Below are 19,364 nucleotides of genomic sequence, written 5' to 3'. Positions count from 1 at the left end.
CACTGTCCCGTCTGACCACTCGGGAGCCGCGCACAGACGTGCAGCACTGCTGGCTGGAAACTCACGTGCGCGTGCTTCGGCCCTCGGCCCGGGAAACCCCAGGAGGCCCACAGAGCAGAGCGGAAAGTGCCTTTGAACTTTATGTGCGGGCAGAACCAATGCAGAGCTTTTCCAACCTACCCCCAATCCACGGGGGGGGGGGGGGGCAAAAACCCTTGAGGACAGAAAAGAGAGATGGCAACAGCACCACCCCTGCCCCTGGTGGCAGATGTTCATATTCAAACACTGGCTTGAAAGCAAGAGTGGGGTCCTGGCTGGGGCAGAGAGAGAGAGAGAGAGAGAGAGAGAGAGAGAGAGAGAGTGTGTGTGTGTGTGTGTGTGTGTGTGTGTGTAGGGGGGGCTTGCCCTCCCAGGCGGGGAGCCCCACCTTCACGCCAGCACGCCCTCCAGAGCACTGACGTCGCTGGCCCTCCTCAGTCCTCTCCCTCGTTTCCGAGGCCAAAAAGAGCATCTGTGCGGCGGGAGTGCATCTTTACTACCTCTGTGGTCTTGCCGACGTCCTCAGGGGCAGCCGGGCCTCGGACAGCGTCTGCCAGGCGGCCAGACATAGCTAGCTTTTCATGATTGGTTGTGCTGCATTTGCTATTGATATGGTAGAATATAAAGTTTCTAAAGTAAGTTTAAGAAAGTGAGTGTGAGTCTTTAAAAATACGAGGTCAATAAACATCCGGTGGTTTGGAATCGGGCTCAGGGCTCGTGTGTAGGTTAAGAGACCCTTCGTGTCTGCTCCGAGCTCTGCGTACGGACCCGCGCCTGAGTCGGGGCTTGGTGGGGCCCCAAAGCAACGCCCTCCACAGCAGAGTGGGTGCCATGTTTTGATGACGGACTGTGTGGCTGCTAAGCATGTGTTCTTTAGAGGACAGCAGGTCACACCGGTGTCCAGTTGCTGCCCGTTTTGTTTAACGGAGAGAAAAGGACAGCACCTGGGTCCGGGCCCCGCTGAAAGTGCCAGTCAGCTGAGTGCCCAAGGACAGATGTTCTCCCGTTCCCATTTGGACGCACGCCTTCCTCTGTCACTGCCTTTCCTGCGGACGTGCTGTGCACTTGACAATTTTATTCCCTCTCACAGTAGGCTTTAGAGTGGCCGCTACGGCTGTCGTGGGCCCAGCTCTTCCCTGGCTCTAACGGCCCTGACGTGAACAGTAAGATCGTTCTCTCCCGCGTTAGGAGGGAGTAGATGGCTTCAGTGGAAAATGAAGAGCTGCCCCGGATGTCCAGGTGCACACTTCCACTACGGGCCCCTGCAATGTTCAGGCAGCGCTGGGAGCTGGGGAAGGTCACCAGAGCTAATGCCCCACTCCTCGTCCTCCTGCTCCCAGGAAACTCGAGAGCCTCAAACACTAACCATAGGTTGGCTTTGGCCATTTTTATTTCAGGGACAGCTGTTTAAGATACAAGCTCTGCAGGGCCAGAGTTAGGATACAGTGTAAGATGCCGCTATGACGTGCTAGGACATTTTTATTCCGCGTCGGGGAAGCCATACAATATAACCCCAATTTCCACTTTCAGCCTCAATAATAGGAAAAGTTTCATTCTAAACTTCAAGTATGACGTTGATCTACTCACAACTTCAACCATGTATTTTTAATAAATCAGAAAGGTGGAAGCAGGCATCCCTTCTGGCTCCGCTCCAAAAGGCACAGCTAACAAATGACTTCTGTCACCGGGGGCCAGCTGCGGCCTCAGAACCACCCCCCCCCAGCTGACCGGGCTTCGGAGTCTCACTTCCTAGAGATCTGCGGGACCATCCGGGTGGTTTTCCTCTCCCTTTTGGCTGCCGTGTCCTTGTACATTCATCTTCTGCTTGGAGTGGGGCCTGGTCTACACGGCTTCAGGTGAGAGTGCACAGGGAAACCGGGGAATTCCTTTTAGTTACTAAAGCCAGCATCACTTGGGTTACGTGGAAAGACGGAACACACAGGAGCCCATTTGTTGTGTTGGATGACGGACTGTAGGATTCTGACCGTGGATATGGATGACGGCTTCTTAAAAGGACAGCCTGCTCCCTTGAGTACTGCAGGTGACTCTGCCAAAACCATTAGTTTGTAATCCAGATCAAATATGAGAAGTGGGTCACGTGATGTCAGGATGTCTTCCGTCTTCAAGACTGACACACTTTCTAGGAGCTGGCTGAGGCTGGAATTCAAAGGAGGCATGGTGCTGGCAGCCCTCGAGGACTACAACTCTTAACTGTTCATTCACTTATTTCAGAGTCTTAGTTTAAACCCAGCTCCACATTTGTTCCTTAAGGTTTACCCCTCACCCCTAAGAAGCTGGTTGCCCTTTTTGGTTCTCATTCTATTAGCAGGGTCCTAGCCAGGGATCTTCAGAAGTGTGTGTTCCATCTTTCCCACCCGTAAGACAAATATCCAGTAAGGTTTCAACAAATGCAGCCGCCCCTTATCGAGGAGCTGCACCCAGCCAGGTGCTGCTCCCTAGCCCAGATCGGACGCACCACTAGGAGTTCTTGGACTTCCTCTCCTTTCTGGCCCTGGAGGCCATGAGGCTGAAGAAGAGCCCAGGAGCCAGAGTTCGCAGATAAATGGCCAAGGAAGGCAACAGGTCGGCCAGGATCACATCCTTCTTTTTCTTCCCCACGGCAGCCAGAACATCTCGGGCCACCTCCACAGGGCTTCGGCCTTGGGCCGTGGTCTTGTCCATAACTAAAATAAACAAAACAAAAGAAAGTCATGAACTAGAAAGCAGAAGTCCCTCTCTCAAGGACTTGAGCGGACATGGACCAATGTCAGCTGGGTTTGCTGAATTTCCCACCATGAAGCTCTTTCCACCGTCTGTTGGGAGGCACGTGGTATGCCACCATCCCTGACTATTCTGTACTCCCAAGAAATGAGGAAGCCATCTGCAGTTCAGTGTGTGTGAGCGGGGAAAGGGGGAATGTGGGTGAGATGTGGGAACGAGGTAGATGAGGCCTCTCAGCGCTTAGGAACTGGTAGTCCATGACAAAGGCCAAAGGCCAGGCCGGATGGGGTCCCCAAGAGTGAGCCCTTCACACACAGTGATTCCGGACCTTGGGAATTGTTCATTGGAACCAACAACACAGGATGGTGTGGTGCTGAGTTGGTCTTGAGTAGCCTGGCCTGAGGTCTGCCAGATGGGGGATGGGAAAAGACTAGGAGCGCCCACCGCAGTGAGAGTGAAGTGACTCAGGAATAGATGTCACGGTTCCCCCATCATGTGTTAACTGGACAAGCACCAGTAAGAAAGCCTTGGTTTGTCTGCGGTGTTACAGATAGCTGCAGGGAGTTTAGGAGGTGTTTGGCTGGTTGACACCAACATTCTTTCCTAGTAATCTGACAATTTTGCCCACAAAGTAGAACTAGATGGCGGGCGGAGAAGAGAGGTCACCAGCACAGGCCATTTGCAACCACCAGTGAGCTGTCCAAACTGCATGAGCTTCCTCACCAATATCTGTTCTCATTGTGTTTCTATAAACACAGAATAGGAAGTTTCTGATTATTATTTTTAAATGTCACAGACAGAATTGTTAAAAAAGGATTCTTCTAGGTATAAATAAGTATGAACCTCTCTGACTCTATGCTTCTGTATGGTTCCTGCTGACTTGCTGAGTGAGCAGCTATCCAGGGCCTGCGCGGTCGTGGTTCAGGTCTGGCTGGGGTGGGGTGTAGGACCTGCAGGCCCCTGCTGAACACCAGAGCACAGGCCCAAGAGGGCACATCCAGGGAGGCAGGACATGACAGGTCACTTCTCAAGAGGTGGGGCCATGCAAGCGTGGGGAAGCAGAGCCAGCCCCCCATCAACAGCACGCGTGGGCAGCGGCCCTGGGAGGCTGGGGCCAGGCCGTTCGGCCCACTGGTGCTGACTGCATGTCAGCTCACCATGTCTTTGGCTGAAGCAAGCTGGAGACTGAGACCTGCACCCCCAGCCTCACCCCAGAAGGCTGCACTCTTTCCTTTGAGCACCCTGAAATCAGTCATTTCTCAAGCACACTGAGGGGGGAATATTTTGGGTCAAGCAACCCCTACTTTCCATGAAGTTAATCCACTTTAATTTTACTTTAATTTACTTTAATTTGAAAGCCTGGCCTTCCAAGTCCTTCAAAGGACTCAAAGTCCTGGCCACCAGGGACCCTGTTCCGACAGCTGGGATGGTGATGCTCAGGCTAAGGATGGCTCATGGTAAATGACCACTAATCAACAGTATGTATTAACCAATACCCACACATCAAGGTTTTTGGTTTGAAAAATTACATTCCAAATGAAAATAACCAAAGAATCACCAGGGAAGAGAAGCACATCTCACTGTGGCCAACCAACAGCTTTTCATGGAACAAAAGAGAAACCAGGGCCTCACCTCCATATGTGGACCCGTCGGCAGTGACAGCATTGAGAGAGAGGTTGGTGTGGATGTAGCCCGGGCTGATGACAGTCACCGCGATCTCATACTGCTCCATCTCGGCACGAAGACAGTCAAAGAATGCCTGGGTTGCATGTTTGGAGGCTGCATCTGCGAAGGTTCATGGCCAGACACACAGGTGAGGGAGAGGGCCTGGGACAGACAGGCCCACAGATTCATTCCCATTCATTCTCTTTTATTTAAAAACTGATACTACAACTTAAGATTACAGTATTACAGCAGTGTTCATTTCCCGAGTTAGGGAAGCGCATTGTATCCTTGTTCTCAGGAAATACCCTGAACTGTGTAGGAGTAAAGGCGTGTCATGTCTCCAACCTTCTTTCAAGTGGGTCAGGACAAAAACCTAGAAATTTTATATACACACACATGTGCATACATACACACAACACACACAGACTAGGATAAAGCAAATACGGTCAAATGTTAACAACTGGGGAATCTGTATGAAGGGGCCATGGGAGTTCTTTGTAATGTTCCTGTGACTTTTCTCTAAATAAAAAAAAAAATTTTTAAGATGTATTTATTTATTTTAGAGAGAGTGTGAGGGGGGGCAGGGCAGAAGGCGACGGAGAGAACCTCAAGCAGACTCCCCGCTGAGGACGGAGCCCAACGCAGGGCTTGACCCCCGCCCCATGAGATCACAACCTGAGCAGAAATCACAAGTCAGACATTCAACCAACTGAGCCACCCAGATGCCCTGAAATCTGCAGTTATTCTAACGTTAAGAGTCTAAAAAAAAACCAAAAAAAATTAATGCCTACTAGGTAAAACATTTACACAAGACAGAGGATATGAAGTAAAAAATGAAGGTCTTCCTTCTGTCTTCCAGTTCCATTCTCCAGAGGTCACCTATGCTTTCGGTTTCTCAGGATTTATTTTTTATATATCCTATGTTCATATAAAGAATTTTTGTGAGCTCATACCGTTTATATTATTCCTGCAAGTAGCTCTCTTCACCCAGTGGCGCAGAGCGAGCAGTCTCTGTGCCACCCATGCAGGCCCACCATGCTTCCACGGGTCACGGGACCACAGAAGCGGCCCCAGCCACGGGACTTTGTGGGTGGTTTCCAGGTTTTGTCACTGAAGCAGCGCTACCAGGGGGCATCCCCGCAGGCCTGGGAGTGTGTGTATGAAATCCATGCCTGGCTTTCTTACGTATTTAGTCTGACAAACCTCCATGGAGGGGCTCTCCATTGGGAAAAGCTACCGAGCTTGCTCCCCCAGGAGCCACCGAGCCACGGCTGCTCTTCAGCCATGGCTCCAAACATGCTGACAGGTGCTCTGTGAGGGGACAGAGTGACCCGACAATGACATTCTTGGAAAACACATGGCATCTCCACTGAAAATCAGTTTCCTCCCATTCAGACTTCTAAATGTTTTAGTCTTAGGAAAGGAGAATCCATCGGCCAAGAAAACAGGAAGGGAAGAAGCAAGGAAGTGTCCCAGCGAGTCACATGAGAAATTCCAGGGTCGGAACTCACTGCAGCAGCTTGAGGCCAGCAGCTTCGCTTTGGGCCAGGTTGCTGGGGGCTGACGGCGTAGTTTGTGGGTAGGCAGGTGGAGAGCTTCTCCTATCAGTTGTGATCCCAGGGGTGTAGCCCAGGCCGAGGACTGAGAAGAGTCATCCTGGGGGTCCCCCAGAATAGATGGCCACACCCGGCTGACTGGTCTCACGGAGTCTCAGGCTGTAGGTCCTCAAGCCAGGCTCTGCTGACCTACACCCTCACCACGGCTGGCAGCAGGGAGCCCACCGAGCCGCAGGGCACGGGGCTCGACACACCACCCGGATCATCTCACTTGGTTCTCACAATAGCAGTGGGAGGCCGGGAGAGCTGCTCTCCCATTTCACAGACGAGAACACTGCTGCTCACCAGGATCAACCAACACGCCCAGGCGCGCTGCCACATTCGGTCTGCTTGTTAGGGAGTGCCCGGACCAACTATGTGTGATCTACTACGGGCACAGGCCGAGCAGAGAACAGAATTCAGAGATTGAATCAAAGAAAAGGTTGGAAGTTTGCCTTTATCCTGATTTACCCATTACCAACATTTCACCTCACTTGCGTTCTCATTTGTGATTCTATCCATTCCTGGACCACTAGAGCTGCCTTCGATAGTTGTCCTGTGCTGTCGGAGCTGAAACAGAACGCCGGCAAACAGGGACATAACCAGCATAGACACAAATATGGCTAGGGTGCTTCCCAATTCACAAAGGACTTTCCATCTCCACATGTCTCATTTCATCTTTAACACATCTCTGTGGAGCGTGTATGAGAGCTGTCAGTCTCTTAACAAGCAAGGAAATGGGGGGGGGGGGGGGAGTCAGACAAGTTAAATTACTTGTCCAAGGACATGCAACTAGAGCCACAAGGCAGAGCAGACGGTCCTCTCTTGACAGAAAGAGGATGTCTTTGTGAAAGTTCCAGTTCAGCCGCGCCGTGTCATCCAGCTGGATGGCTGCTACTGTCCTTTCAAAATGCTGACCCAGCTCTGCTCTCCCTTCCCTCGCTGCCAAGTCCGCAGCTGCGTGAGGCAGAGGCCAGCACTTGGAGGCGGTGAGAGCAGATGCGGCTGCCACAGGTCAGTCTTGCAGAGGGTGGAGCCAAGAACGGAACTACCGGGGCAGTTTGTGAAATCACCTTTACAATCTGTTAACACCCCCGTTTGTTTGCTGGTACAACACGAAGGCAGACAGATGGGTGAAATGAGATCTCAAACTTCTGGTGCAGTCACACACACATGGAGGTGAGAGTGTGAACTGGAAGTCAATCTGGCAGTTCTATTTTTTGGTCCTACTTACTATTTCCACTTTTTGGAGACCCTCCCATGAGTGACCAGAGATGGAAGTATTTAAGGATATTCTGGGTAGCACATCATTGCTACTGGTCAAGAACTGAAGGGAAAGTAATCCTCGTGTGTCTAGGAAAATGGCTAAATCACTCACGTCACATCTATTCAATGAGTTACTACATACCCACTTAAGAGGATCAAGTGAACTGCGTATATTGATATGGAAAGTTGTATCGTCTGGAACACTACATCAAAAACCAATGATGTAATGTATGGTGATTAACATAACAATAAAAAATTAAAAAAAAAAAGAAAGTTGTATCGTTGAGTGGAATAAGCAAGCCACGAAACAGTGTGTATAATGTGATCCCATGTTTGAATGTTTGATCACAGGAAAGAAGCTGGGAGGCCTGGGCTGCAGAGTGATGACGTGGAAGTGCCTGGGTGTCCACGGTGAAAAGCGGTAACGAGCTAGTGGGTGACGCACCGCGGCACCTAGGCCCGGCCAGCCCCGCACGCATGGCCCTCGCAGACTACCGCGGTGGTCCGGCGGCCCTCCGAGGCTGGGACTGGCCCATTTCCCTCCTGCAGATGAAGACTGGGGTACAGAGCAGGAGGGACCTTTGCACAAGGTCACGTAGAGGGGGTAAGGAGTAGAGCTGGGATTTGAACCCAGGCATTCTGCTCAGGAGAGCGCATTCTCGTCAGGCCCCCTCACACCCTGTGTTGAATGTCTCTCTAATGTCTGAATTCTGCATACTAAACGTGCTATTTTTATAATCCTGAGAAAACAATAAGGAAGAGCACACTGGGGAGGGAGCAGGGAGTACTCACATGCTGATCGGAAGGGAATGCTGATTTTGCCCTGGATGCTGCTGATCACAACAATGTGGCCTTGTCGTCTTTTGATCATGGAGGGCAGGAGCGCTAGAGACAGACAGCGGAGCTTTAGAGACGACTTTTCTTGTGGTCACAGCAGCTAACGCTGACAGGAGGTGACCTCGCTTATTATATGCACTCAGAGCCAGGGAGGTGACGGGGAAAGCTCCGCGGGGAGCACCACGCTGGTTGGAAGTCTCAGGCTTCCTGCACCCAGCAGACCACCAGCAGGAGGGAGGAGGCCAGCAGAACAGTGGGCAGGAGGCAAGGAGGGAGGCAGGCAGAAGCCCAGTCCCTAGGAACAGTCAGCTCGGTCCCCTTCTCTAGGGAGAGCCTCTCCCCTTGAGTGATATCTGCGGCTGGGCACAAAAATGTCCCCACTTTGTATGGGCTTCCAAACACCGTGAAAAGGAAATGGATGCAATGCTGTGCAGATAAGCTGTCACTGAGGAGAACACCCTGGTTTAAGGCTAGAAAGCAGATAAAGAAAATGCAAAGGAAAGCCTGGAGAAAACCAACCGCCAAGCTGTAATGCCAACACCTATTCCAGGGTAAAACAGACGGCGACGGGCAACGTCGGGCTAAAAAGCAATCAAGTAAAGCACGAAGGGGGCCAGCATACAGTGGTCATTTTGCTTTTACTTCAGGACTACTACCTTTCGTTAGAGCAACTGGGCCAAAGTAGTTCGTCTCCATGACTTTCTTATCCACGTCCGTGGCGGTGTCCACGATGGCGCCGCGGTAGCTGATGCCGGCGTTGTTGAGGAGCACGTCCACGTGGCCGAAGCGCTGCAGGATCTCCGCCGTTGCTGCGACAATGGCCCCAGGGTCGGCGAGGTCAAAGGTCACCGTGTAAGGCCGGTGTGTCTGCACCTGGTCAAAGAGGGCAGAAACCGGATGCACCTTCAGAGTGACAGGCATGTGAGCCATGTGTCCCTGCTCCGAGTGCCGCGAGCAGCCCACTGGGCGTGATGTGACCCAGGCTCTAGCACCTCTCTTCTGAAGAAATGTGGCCTGGAGCTTCCTGCGTCTGGTGCTCACACCCAACCTGGGCAACTTCTCCCCTGAACTGAAAATGAGTCGTAGAGCCAGGCTCCCCTGCCTGCCTCGGGCCAGCACCATGCTGTACGTCGTCATGACACTAAACAGTGCCCCTCCTGACGGGGGCTATCCTTCTCTGGCTGTCCTTTTTGTTCATTTGTTCATGAAACTTTTTTATAGATATCTCCTGTGTGCCAGGCACTGCGGACAGGGCAGAAAGCAAGACAGACATGGTTCCTGTCTTCCAGAAGCATACCGTCCAGTGAGGAAGACAAATTCTGTAACTGTAAAGAATATCATGAAGAAGTATAAGATGCTAGAGAAATGAATAACTGAGCCATCTAACTTACAGGGCTTCCCAATGGACATGAGTTTAACAAGAGATTAAAAGGAGGGGTGGGGATGTGAAATCAGAGAAGATGGCAGAGTTGGAAGTGCCAGGAATCTGTCTTTCCACCTGGACGTACTGGCAGAAACTCTCTGGAGCAACAATTTTGGAACTCTGGAGTCTATCTGAATGCTTGCAGCTTGCAGGGCAGTGCTTGCCTGGCAAATTATAGATAATTTTGGTCCATTCTACCTATCACCTTGGTGGTAGGCTTCCATCCTCCATCCCCGCATCCCTGTGGCAGGCAGCTATAGGAAAACCCATACTTCTGGGGCAGCGTGAGGGAGCCAAAATAGGCAATAAGGACCTTGTCTTCTAAAAATCAGGGTTGTGTTCTGGTGATGGATCACTGAGGTGCGGCATGGAGGCAAGCTGAATTATTTTTACCACCACTGGCTAAAATGGTTTTCAATAGATTTAAAGGAGTTAACACCTGTTGTTTTGATATTCAAAAATATAAATAAATCCCCAGAAAACATACCTGAGGAAGCCCAGATGATGGACTTACCAAAGATTTTTAAAACAAAGGTCTTAAAAGATCCTCAAAGTGCTAAACGAAGACATGGACAAAGGCAGAAAATTGATGTATAAACAAAATGAGTATCATTAAAGAAATGCCATCAAAGAAACCAATTATAAAAAAAATTCTGGAGCTCAAAGTACAACTTCCGAAATGGAAAATACACTACAAGTATACACAGCACATTTGAGCAAGGAGAAGAGCAAAGCAGTGGAACGGAAGAAAGGACAACTGAAATTACTGAGTCTGAGAACAAGAAAAAAGAATGAGGAAAAGTAAACAGCCTAAGGGATCTGTGGGACACCATCAAGTGCATCAATAAACACACTGTGGGAATCTGAGGAGAAGAGACAGAGAGACAGGTGGAAAGAATATCTGAAGAAATAATTGCTGAAAACTTCCAAAATTTTATGAAAGACATGAAAACTACACATTCAAGAAGCTCAACACCAAACTGGATAAATTCAGAGGCCCATACGGAGACACATTATAATCAGTCAAAAGAAAAAAAAAAAAAAAAAAAGAGAGAGAATCCTGAAAACATCAAGAGAGAACTACTCTAACATAAAAGGAAATCTCAGTAAGATGATGAGCTGATGTCTCATCAGAAACCTTGGAGGCCAGGGACGCCTGGGTGGCTCAGTCGTTGAGCGTCTGCCTTCGGCTCAGGTCATGATCCCAGGGTCCTGGGATCGAGCCCCACATCGGGCTCCCTGCTCTGCAGGAAGCCTGCTTCTCCCTCTCCCACTCCCCCTGCTTGTGTTCCCTCTCTTGCTGTGTCTCTCTCTGTCAAATAAATAAATAAAATCTTTAAAAAAAAAAAAGAAACCTTGGAGGCCAGAAGACAGTGGGTTGATAAAAGGGTTGAAAGAACAAAAAAACTGTTAACCAAGAATTCTGTATCTGGTACAACTATCCTTCAAAAAATGAGGGAGAAATTAAGATTCCCAGATGAACAAAAGCTGAGGGAGCTAGTTACCAGTAGACCTGCTCTGCCAGAAAGGCTAAAGGGAGTCCTTCAGGTTTGAAATGAAAGTAAGCTGGACAGTGTAACTTGAAGCCATATGAAGAAGATATAAAGATCTCTGGTAAAGTAAATACACGGGCAAGTATAAAAGCTACTATTGTTGTAATTTTGGCTTGTAACTCCACTTTTTACTTTCTACCTTATTTAAAAGACAAATGTGTTTGAAAACTATTATTAATCTGTTAACAGGCCAACAAGCACTGTATGAAGATGTAACCTGTGATGTGAATAACAGAAATGGGGGAGGACAGAGCCGTAAAGCAGAATTTTTGTATGCTATGAATCCCCTTAGAAACCACACAACAATAGCTATAAAATATGCACGTGAGGAAATGAGAAGGAAATCAAAAACATTTCACTACAAAAAAGTCAACTGAACACAAAAGACAGTAATGCAGGAAGTGAGGGACAAAAAAAAGCTATAAAGCACACAGAAAACAAACAGCCAAATGGCAGAAGTTCCTCCTTACTAATAATTACTTTAAATATAAACAATTTAAACTCTCTCATCAAAACACTGATTGATAGCTGGAATATTTTTTCAAAATCCAACTATATGCTGTCTTTAAGAGACTCATTTTACATCCAAAGATACAATTAGGTTGAAAGTGAAAGGATGAAAAAAGGTTATTCCATGTAAATAATAACCAACAGAGAGCTGGAGTGGCTGTACTAATATCGGACAAAATAGGCTTTAAATCAGAAAAGGACATTATGTGCAGGCATACGTCAGAGACATTGTAGGTTTGGTTTCAGACCGCTACAGTACCGCAAATATCTCAATAAAGCAAGCCAGAGGAATTTTCTGGTTCCCCAGTAGATATAGAAGTTATCTTTACCCTATACTGTAGTCTATTACTGTGCAATAGCATTATGTCTAACAAAACGTACATATCTTAATTTAACAATATTGCTATAAAGTGTGAACCAACATCTGAACTTTCAGTGAGTTGTAATCGCTAATCACAGATCACCGTAACAAATTAATAATGGAAAAGTTTGAAATATTATGAGAATTACCAGAATGTGACACAGAGACAGGACACAGAGACATGAGGTGGGCAAATGCTGTTGGAAAAATGGCACTGACAGACTAGATCAATACATGCTTGTCACAAAACCTTCAATTTGTAAAATATACCGTATCGGCAAAGCACAATACAGTGAAACACTCTGGAGTAAAATAAGGTAAGCCTGTAATAATAAAAAGGTACTCATTATAGCAAAAAAAAAAAGGTATTTTTACAATATTATTGTAAATATTTGTGTACCTAATAATAGACCCTTAAAATATATGAAGCAAAAATCAATAGAATTGAAGGGAGACATAGAGAGTTCTGTAATAATATTGTGATATTTCCATGTTCCATTTTCAAGAGTGGACAGAACAACCAATCAGAAGATCAATTACAAAATAGATGACCTGAATACTATAAACCAATAGGACTGAACAGACGCATATAGAACATCCCACCCAACAACAGCACGACACACATTCTTCTCAAGCACACATGGAACATTCTCCAGGATAGACCACACGTTAGGCCACAAGACAAATGTTAACAGGCTGAAAAAGACAGATATCATTTAAAGCGTCTTCTTCAACCACAGTGTGATGAAGCTAGAAATCAGTAACAGAAGGTAAACTGGAAACCCAGTGGAAATTAAACAACACACTCTTATAAAGAACCACTGACTCAAAAGAAATAACAAAGGAAATTAGAGACTATTTAGACACAAATGAAAATGAATACATAACATACCCAAAGTTATGGGATGCAGTGAAAGTAGTGGTAAGAGGGAAATTTATACTATGAATGCCTACATTAAAAAAAAAAAGATCTCAAATCAATAATACAACTTTACACCTTAGGGAACTGGAACAGAGTAAAACGGAAAGCTAGCAGAGGAAGGAAATAAAGATCAGAGAGGAGATAAAAATAGAAAGTAGAAATAAAGAAAATCATGAAACCAAAAGTTGGTTCTTTGAAAAGATCGACAAATTGAGAAACCATTAGCTAGACAAAGAAAGAGAGGATAGAGCGGGTCCCTACCTAGACAAAAAAGGTTATAATACAATGAACAATTGTATGCCCACAAATAAGATAACCTAGAAGAATTCAACAAATTCCTTGAAACGCACAAATTACCTGACTCAAGAAGAAATAGAAAAATCTCAGCAGACATAGAACAGTTAGAGAGATTGAAGCAATAACCTAAAACCTTCCAACAAAGGAATGTCAGGCAGCAAATGGCTTCACTGGTGAATTATTTTACCAAACTTTAAAGAAGAATTAACACCAACACTTCTCATACTCTTCCAAAAAACTGAAGAAGGAGAGAACACTTCTTAACTCAATTCTGAGAGGCCAGCATTACTCTGATACCAAGTCCAGATAAAGACATCACAAGAAAATTACAGACCAATATCCTTTATGAATACAGATGCTAAAATCCTCAACAAAATACTAGCAAATCAAATTCAACAGCATACTGAAAAGATTATTCACCATGAACAAGTGAGATTTATCCTAGGAATGCAGGGGTGGTTCAAATCAATCAGTATATCACATTAATAGAACAAAGGAAAAAATTACATCATCATCTCAATTGATGCAAAAAAGAGATTTGACAAATTCCAACCACCCTTTAATGATAAAAACCCAGAAAACCAGGAATGCAGGGGAAAGTCCACAACATGGTAAAGGATGTTTATGAAAAACCTACAGCTAATATATGTTCAATGGTGTAAGACAGGAAGTGTTCCCCCTATGACCAAGAACCAGACAAGGATGCTTGCTTTCATGTAGGTATTCAACACAGTACTAGGGTTGTAATCAGAGCACTTACACAAGAACAAGAAATAAAATGCACCCATATTGGACAGGAAAAGGTACAACTTTTCACAGATGGCAGGATCCCATATATAGGAAATCCCGAGGAATCCAGAGAAAGCCACAGAGCTAATGTAAGTCAGCTTAGCAGAGTTGCAGTTACCAGAACAACACACACACACCAGCTATGTCTCTATACACCAGCAATGAATAATCTGAAAAGGAAATTAGGAAAGCAAAATTTAGTTAGGAGTAAATCGAACTAAAAAGGTCAAATTTTTGTATGCTGAACACTACAAAACATTGCTGATAGAAATGAAAGAAAACCTAAATACATGCAAAGACATCTCACGTTCACGGACTGGAAGACTTAACACCGTTAAGTAGTCAATACTACCCAAAGTGATCTACAGATTCAATGCTAGCCCTATCAAAATAATTGCATGTTTTGGAGGAAATAGGAAAAAAAATCCTAAAATCCATATGGAATCTCAAAGGTCCCCACATAACCAAAACAATATTAAAAAAAAAAAAAAAAAGGAACACGGCTGGAAGAGTCACACTTCCTGATCTCAAAACTTACTGCAAAGCGACAGCAGATAGTGTGGGAATGGCATAAAGACAGACACACAGACCAATGAAATAGGATGGACAGCCCAGAAATAAATGCTCACATACACGGCCAAATGACTGTTGACAGGGGTGCCAAGACCATTCAAGCAGGAAAGAACAATCTTTTCAACAACTGGTGGGTGCTGGGAAAACTGGATATATACATGCAAAAGAATGAAGTTGTGGGGCGCCTGGGTGGCTCAGTCGTTAAGCGTCTGCCTTCGGCTCAGGTCATGGTCCCAGGGTCCTGGGATCGAGCCCCACATCGGGCTCCCTGCTCAGCGGGAAGCCTGCTTCTCTCTCTCCCACTCCCCGATTGTGTTCCCTCTCTCGCTGTGTCTCTGTCAAATAAATAAATAAAATCTTTAAAAAAATAAAAAAATAAAAAAAAATAAAAACTTTTCAGTGGCTCAGGTGGTTGGGCATCTGACTCTTGATTTTGGCTCAGGTCATGATCTCGGGGTCGAGAGATCGAGCCCCGAATCAAGCTCTGCACTCAGCATGGAGTCTGCTAGAGATTCTTTCTCTCGCTCTCCCTCTGCCCCTCCACCTGCTCGTGTGTGCGCGTGCTCTGTCTCTCAAATGAATAATAAAATCTTTATTGAAAAAAAATAAAACTTGGGGCACCGGGGTGGCTCAGTCGCTTAAGCGTCTGCCCTCGGCTCAGGTCACGATCCCGGGGTCCTGGGATCGAGCCCCGCATCAGGTTCCCTGCTCAGTGAGGAGTCTGCTTCTCCCTCTCCCCCTGCTTGTGCTCTCTCTCTCTCTCTCAAATAAATAAATAAATAATCTAAAAAAAAAAAAAAGTAAAACTTTTCTGCATCAAAGGATACTGTCAACAAAGTGGAAAGACTATCTGTTGAATGAGAAAAAATATTTGCAAATCACAGATCTGATAAAGGATTACTATCCAGAATATATACACAACTAAACTCAACAACAAAAACAAACAACCTGATTTAAAAAGACAGGAGAAGGACTTGAAAAGACATTCCTCCAAAGAAGACATCTAAATGGTCAGTAAGCACATGAAGAGATGCTCAACATCATTTGTAATTAGAGAAATGCAACTCAAAACCACAATGAGATACCATATTATATCTCCTAGGATGGGTACAATTAAAAAACAAAGAGAAAAGAACAAGTGTTGGCAAGAATGTGGAGAAAGCAAAACCCTTGTGTGGTGCTGGTGGGAATGTAAAATGGTAGAGCTGCTGAGGAAAACAGATGACAATTCTTCAAAAGGTTATACATAAAACTACCCTATGACCCAGCCATTCCACTCCTAGCTGTATATTCAAAAAAACTGAAAGCAGGGACTCAAACAGATAATGTGTACAACTATGTTCACTGCAGCATTATTCACAATAGCCAAAAGACGGAAACTCTAGTGTACGTCAACAAAGTAATGGATAAATGAAAATGTGGTATATATGTACACTGGAATAAAACTCCACCATAAAATGGAATGAAAGTTTGATACATGCTACAATATAGATGAACCCTGAAGACACAGTGTGTGGTGAAACAGCCAGACATAGAGGGACAAATATTATATTGTCCACTTATATAAGGTATCTAGAATAGGCAAATACATAGAAAGACAGCAGAATAGACACTTTTCCAGGCACTGGGGAGAGGGGAGGAAGACTGAATTATTGTTAATAGGTACAGAATTTTTGTTGGGGATGATAAGTATAGAAAGTGGTGATAGTTGTATACATTCTGAATGTGTTTAATGCCACTGAGTTGTACACCAAGAAATGGTTAAATTGATTAATACGATACATATATTTTATTTATATATATATCTTTATATGCATGTAAGTACTATGTTATGTATATTTTTCCACAATTAAAATTTTAGAAGTCATGGCCAACCTCCCCCCATCTCCCCACCGTAGAGAGATGAATAGGTATCAGCCAGGTAAAGGGGGAGCGGAAGCATTCATGGAGGGAACGGCCTAAACTCAGTGGCAGAGCTGGGATCTGAACCGTGCGACAGTCCGCCCTCCTCAGGCAATGGAGACCTGCTATCTCCTCAGATGCCTGCAGATGACAGCCTGCACCTCTGGCCCATGGTAAACACACCCCTGGGCTCACCTTGGTGGCCAGAGAAGCAGCAAGTTCTTCGGTGAGCTCTTCCAGGGCCTCCCGGTTTCGGCCGCAGAGCACCAGCTTAGCACCCGCAGTGTAGAAGACTCTGGCGCATTCTAAGGGAGGGAGAAAGAACGTTGACAGTTGAGGAAATTCAATGCCTTTCTTCCCCAGTGCAGGTCAGTCCAAACTCACTCCGTGTTTCAGAGCATGAACTTGTTTCTTCATGCACTGCACACATGTGTATTCGCCCCTGCTGTGGATGAGGCGTGGAGCTAGGAGTTAAGGCCCCAGTGATGAATGAGCCCCGCTGCTGCCCTAGGAGAGCTCACATCGATGGTATGGCAGACACCAAGGCAAGAGGAAGGCCAGGACCAGTGGACAGATTTGTTAGGTACCATGCTCAGAACTTTCCGTAACGATCTTTAGCTCTGAACAACCCTGGGGGCATTACCCCCTTTCTCACAGCTGAGGAAGCTCAGAAAGGTCAAGCGATGTGCTCAACCATCAGGCAGCACCAGCCATTTGTGAGGCTGCGGTCTGCCGAGGTCTGTGTTCTGGCACAATCTAGGCTGTTTCCTAAGTCACTGCAACGCAGCAGGTACACATCTAGGGCGTGCTTACATGGTCTGTACAAGCCCAGGGGGCACAGGACTCTGCTGAGAAAGGATGGGGGGGCCCGAGGGGCTGTTTCTCTGGAAAGTGCCCAAGGCTAAGGGAGCAGAGTTTGCAAAGCAACCGGGGGGCCACAGACAGATACATCTGGGACACAGAGCAGAGAGTCTGCCAGCCTTGCCCCAGGCTGGGAAATGACAAACAAATGTGAAGAGCTGAGGCGTGCGGAGTGTCGACAGCTGCGAAGGCCCAGTACGGGAGGATGCAGTTTAAAAGGCTCCCTCCCACTGGGTGAGAAGGAAGGGGACTGGTGGAGATCAGGGTCTGCTGAACCCACTCCAACATTCCAGGTGACATCAACTGAGACCAGGGTACCTCCTATTAGTCAGTGTTCTTTTGGTGGCAAGAAAAGAGACCCAACTCCCACCGGGACAAAGCAAAATGAGATTTATCAGGAGAATGTTGGGATTGCTCCAGAATTAAGGGAAAAGAGCTGAGTGGCCAAGACTCAGGAAGGAAAGGAGTGGTGGCCGCCCAGGGCCACTGGCAGCAGGACCCAGGCTCTCTCAGGGCTGGCAGGGCCTTTTCTCCACTTCGTCTCCCCGGCCTGGCTTCCCTCCAAGATGAGAATGGGGCTGCAGGCAGCTCTGAGTCACATCAACAAAGCTCCCCCACCAGACAGGAGAGGGGTCTCTGACTCAGGCAAGCTCTGCTGCCGAAATCCCAGGAAGGGTGGGCCGGCATCTCGAGGACGACACCAGCAAGGGTCACAGGCAAGTCCCTGGGAGGGGAGACCTCCAGAACCGGGGCTAACCTGTGGGGGAGACGGAGGTGAGGGCCTCTTGCTTCTTGCTTGCTCTGAGCCCAGACACGGCCTGACTGAATGCTCGGTGCCCTGCAAACATACAGCTTGTGAAAAGCAGTGCAGCCCAGTGGTCAAGGGACTGGACTCGAACTCGACCGCCCACGTCCAGTGCCGGCCTCGGTCACTTCCTGGTTCTGTGATCATGGGGAAGTTATAACCTCTGTGTGTCTCACTTTCCCCTTCTATAGAATGCAGGTAAAAACAGCACTGGGACTGAATGACTAGAAGTCAATACAATACAGTAGAGAAAAAGCACTACAGAAAAAAGCACCACAGAAGTGCTCACTGTTTTCATGTTTCTAAGCTGCCTTTTTAAAACGTTCTAACAACTGACTATTGGTGAAAACTGCAACCCGAGGGTTTAAAGAGGCACTGCCTATCCACGCCTTCGGGCTGGTCTCCCTCAAACACGCACGGGCAGGTCCACACAGACCCCTCCGCCCCCAGCTGACCAGGCAGCCAGAGCACCCCCACCTCGTCCAGGGCCGAATCTCAGAGGCTCAGAGTCGGGTGGTGTCTCGTACCCCGACTCAGAGAAAGGACAGGCCTGCCCTGGGAGCCATGAGGCCAGTGGTTGAGGGATCAAGCCTGTTGACTTCCCGGCTGGGAGCGGAGGACAGTGTACGGTCCAGGCAGGGTGTACTGGTCTGACAGCCCTTCCCCCACAAAAGTGCCAAAAGTTAGAAGGGTTCAAAACAGGAGGGGAGAACAAACCCCAGCATCCTTCGGGAAACCACAAAGTTCTTTGACGTCTGGATTGTCTCATGGTGCAAAGCCTTGTCTGTTCACTCTACGGCTCCTCCTTTAGTTCCTCTTACAGCTTTCACATACCATCCCCAGACCAGCACCTCTTGGCGTGTCTCCAGGTGGAGTTTTCGGGAAGGATGTGCTAAGTGGACTAAATCAAGACATTTTCAGGTGTGGTGTATCACCTTCCTTGAAGATTTGGCTGGTTTGTTCTCTGGCTCATCCTGACAGAAGGCACAAGCCCACACAGAGCTGCAGCCCCTGCTCTGCTTGTCCCTGGACGGTCCGGTTGGGGCGTCAGCCCCTGCGCAGCCCGCCTTGCTGTGCTTCCTCAGCCGGCCAGCAAACGCCTCGCAGGGATGGGGGTGGCGGCTTCTCTCAAAGCCAGATGCCAGCATTCCTGAGGCTAGAGCTGCTCGTGTGGTTTACTAACTCATTCCCAAAGAGAGGAATCTCAGGCATGGCTGGCTTCCTCACCCCACTTCATCCTGACGT

At 47.4% G+C, this 19,364-nt stretch overlaps 1 protein-coding gene across 2 annotated transcripts in view; it reads right to left on the bottom strand.

The window, feature by feature from the left end:
• Nucleotides 1-1,411: 1,411 nt before the first annotated feature.
• The window catches only part of DHRS7B (dehydrogenase/reductase 7B), a 59,639-nt gene continuing 41,686 nt past the window's right edge, over nt 1,412-19,364 (bottom strand). For both annotated transcript variants that reach the window (XM_036101866.2, XM_078068018.1), the window contains exons 3-7: nt 16,649-16,758; nt 8,780-8,996; nt 8,079-8,171; nt 4,393-4,545; nt 1,412-2,723 (exon numbers count right to left, since the gene is read on the bottom strand). In XM_036101866.2, coding sequence (XP_035957759.1) covers nt 2,518-2,723; nt 4,393-4,545; nt 8,079-8,171; nt 8,780-8,996; nt 16,649-16,758 — 779 coding nt within the window. In that variant the 3' untranslated portion in view covers nt 1,412-2,517. The remainder of the gene's footprint in view (nt 2,724-4,392; nt 4,546-8,078; nt 8,172-8,779; nt 8,997-16,648; nt 16,759-19,364) is intronic.

Source organism: Halichoerus grypus, chromosome 2, assembly GCF_964656455.1.
Source record: "Halichoerus grypus chromosome 2, mHalGry1.hap1.1, whole genome shotgun sequence".
NCBI classification, from domain to species: Eukaryota; Metazoa; Chordata; class Mammalia; order Carnivora; family Phocidae; genus Halichoerus; species Halichoerus grypus.
Note: the sequence above shows the minus strand (reverse complement) of the source record. Positions and strands in the feature narration are given on the sequence as shown.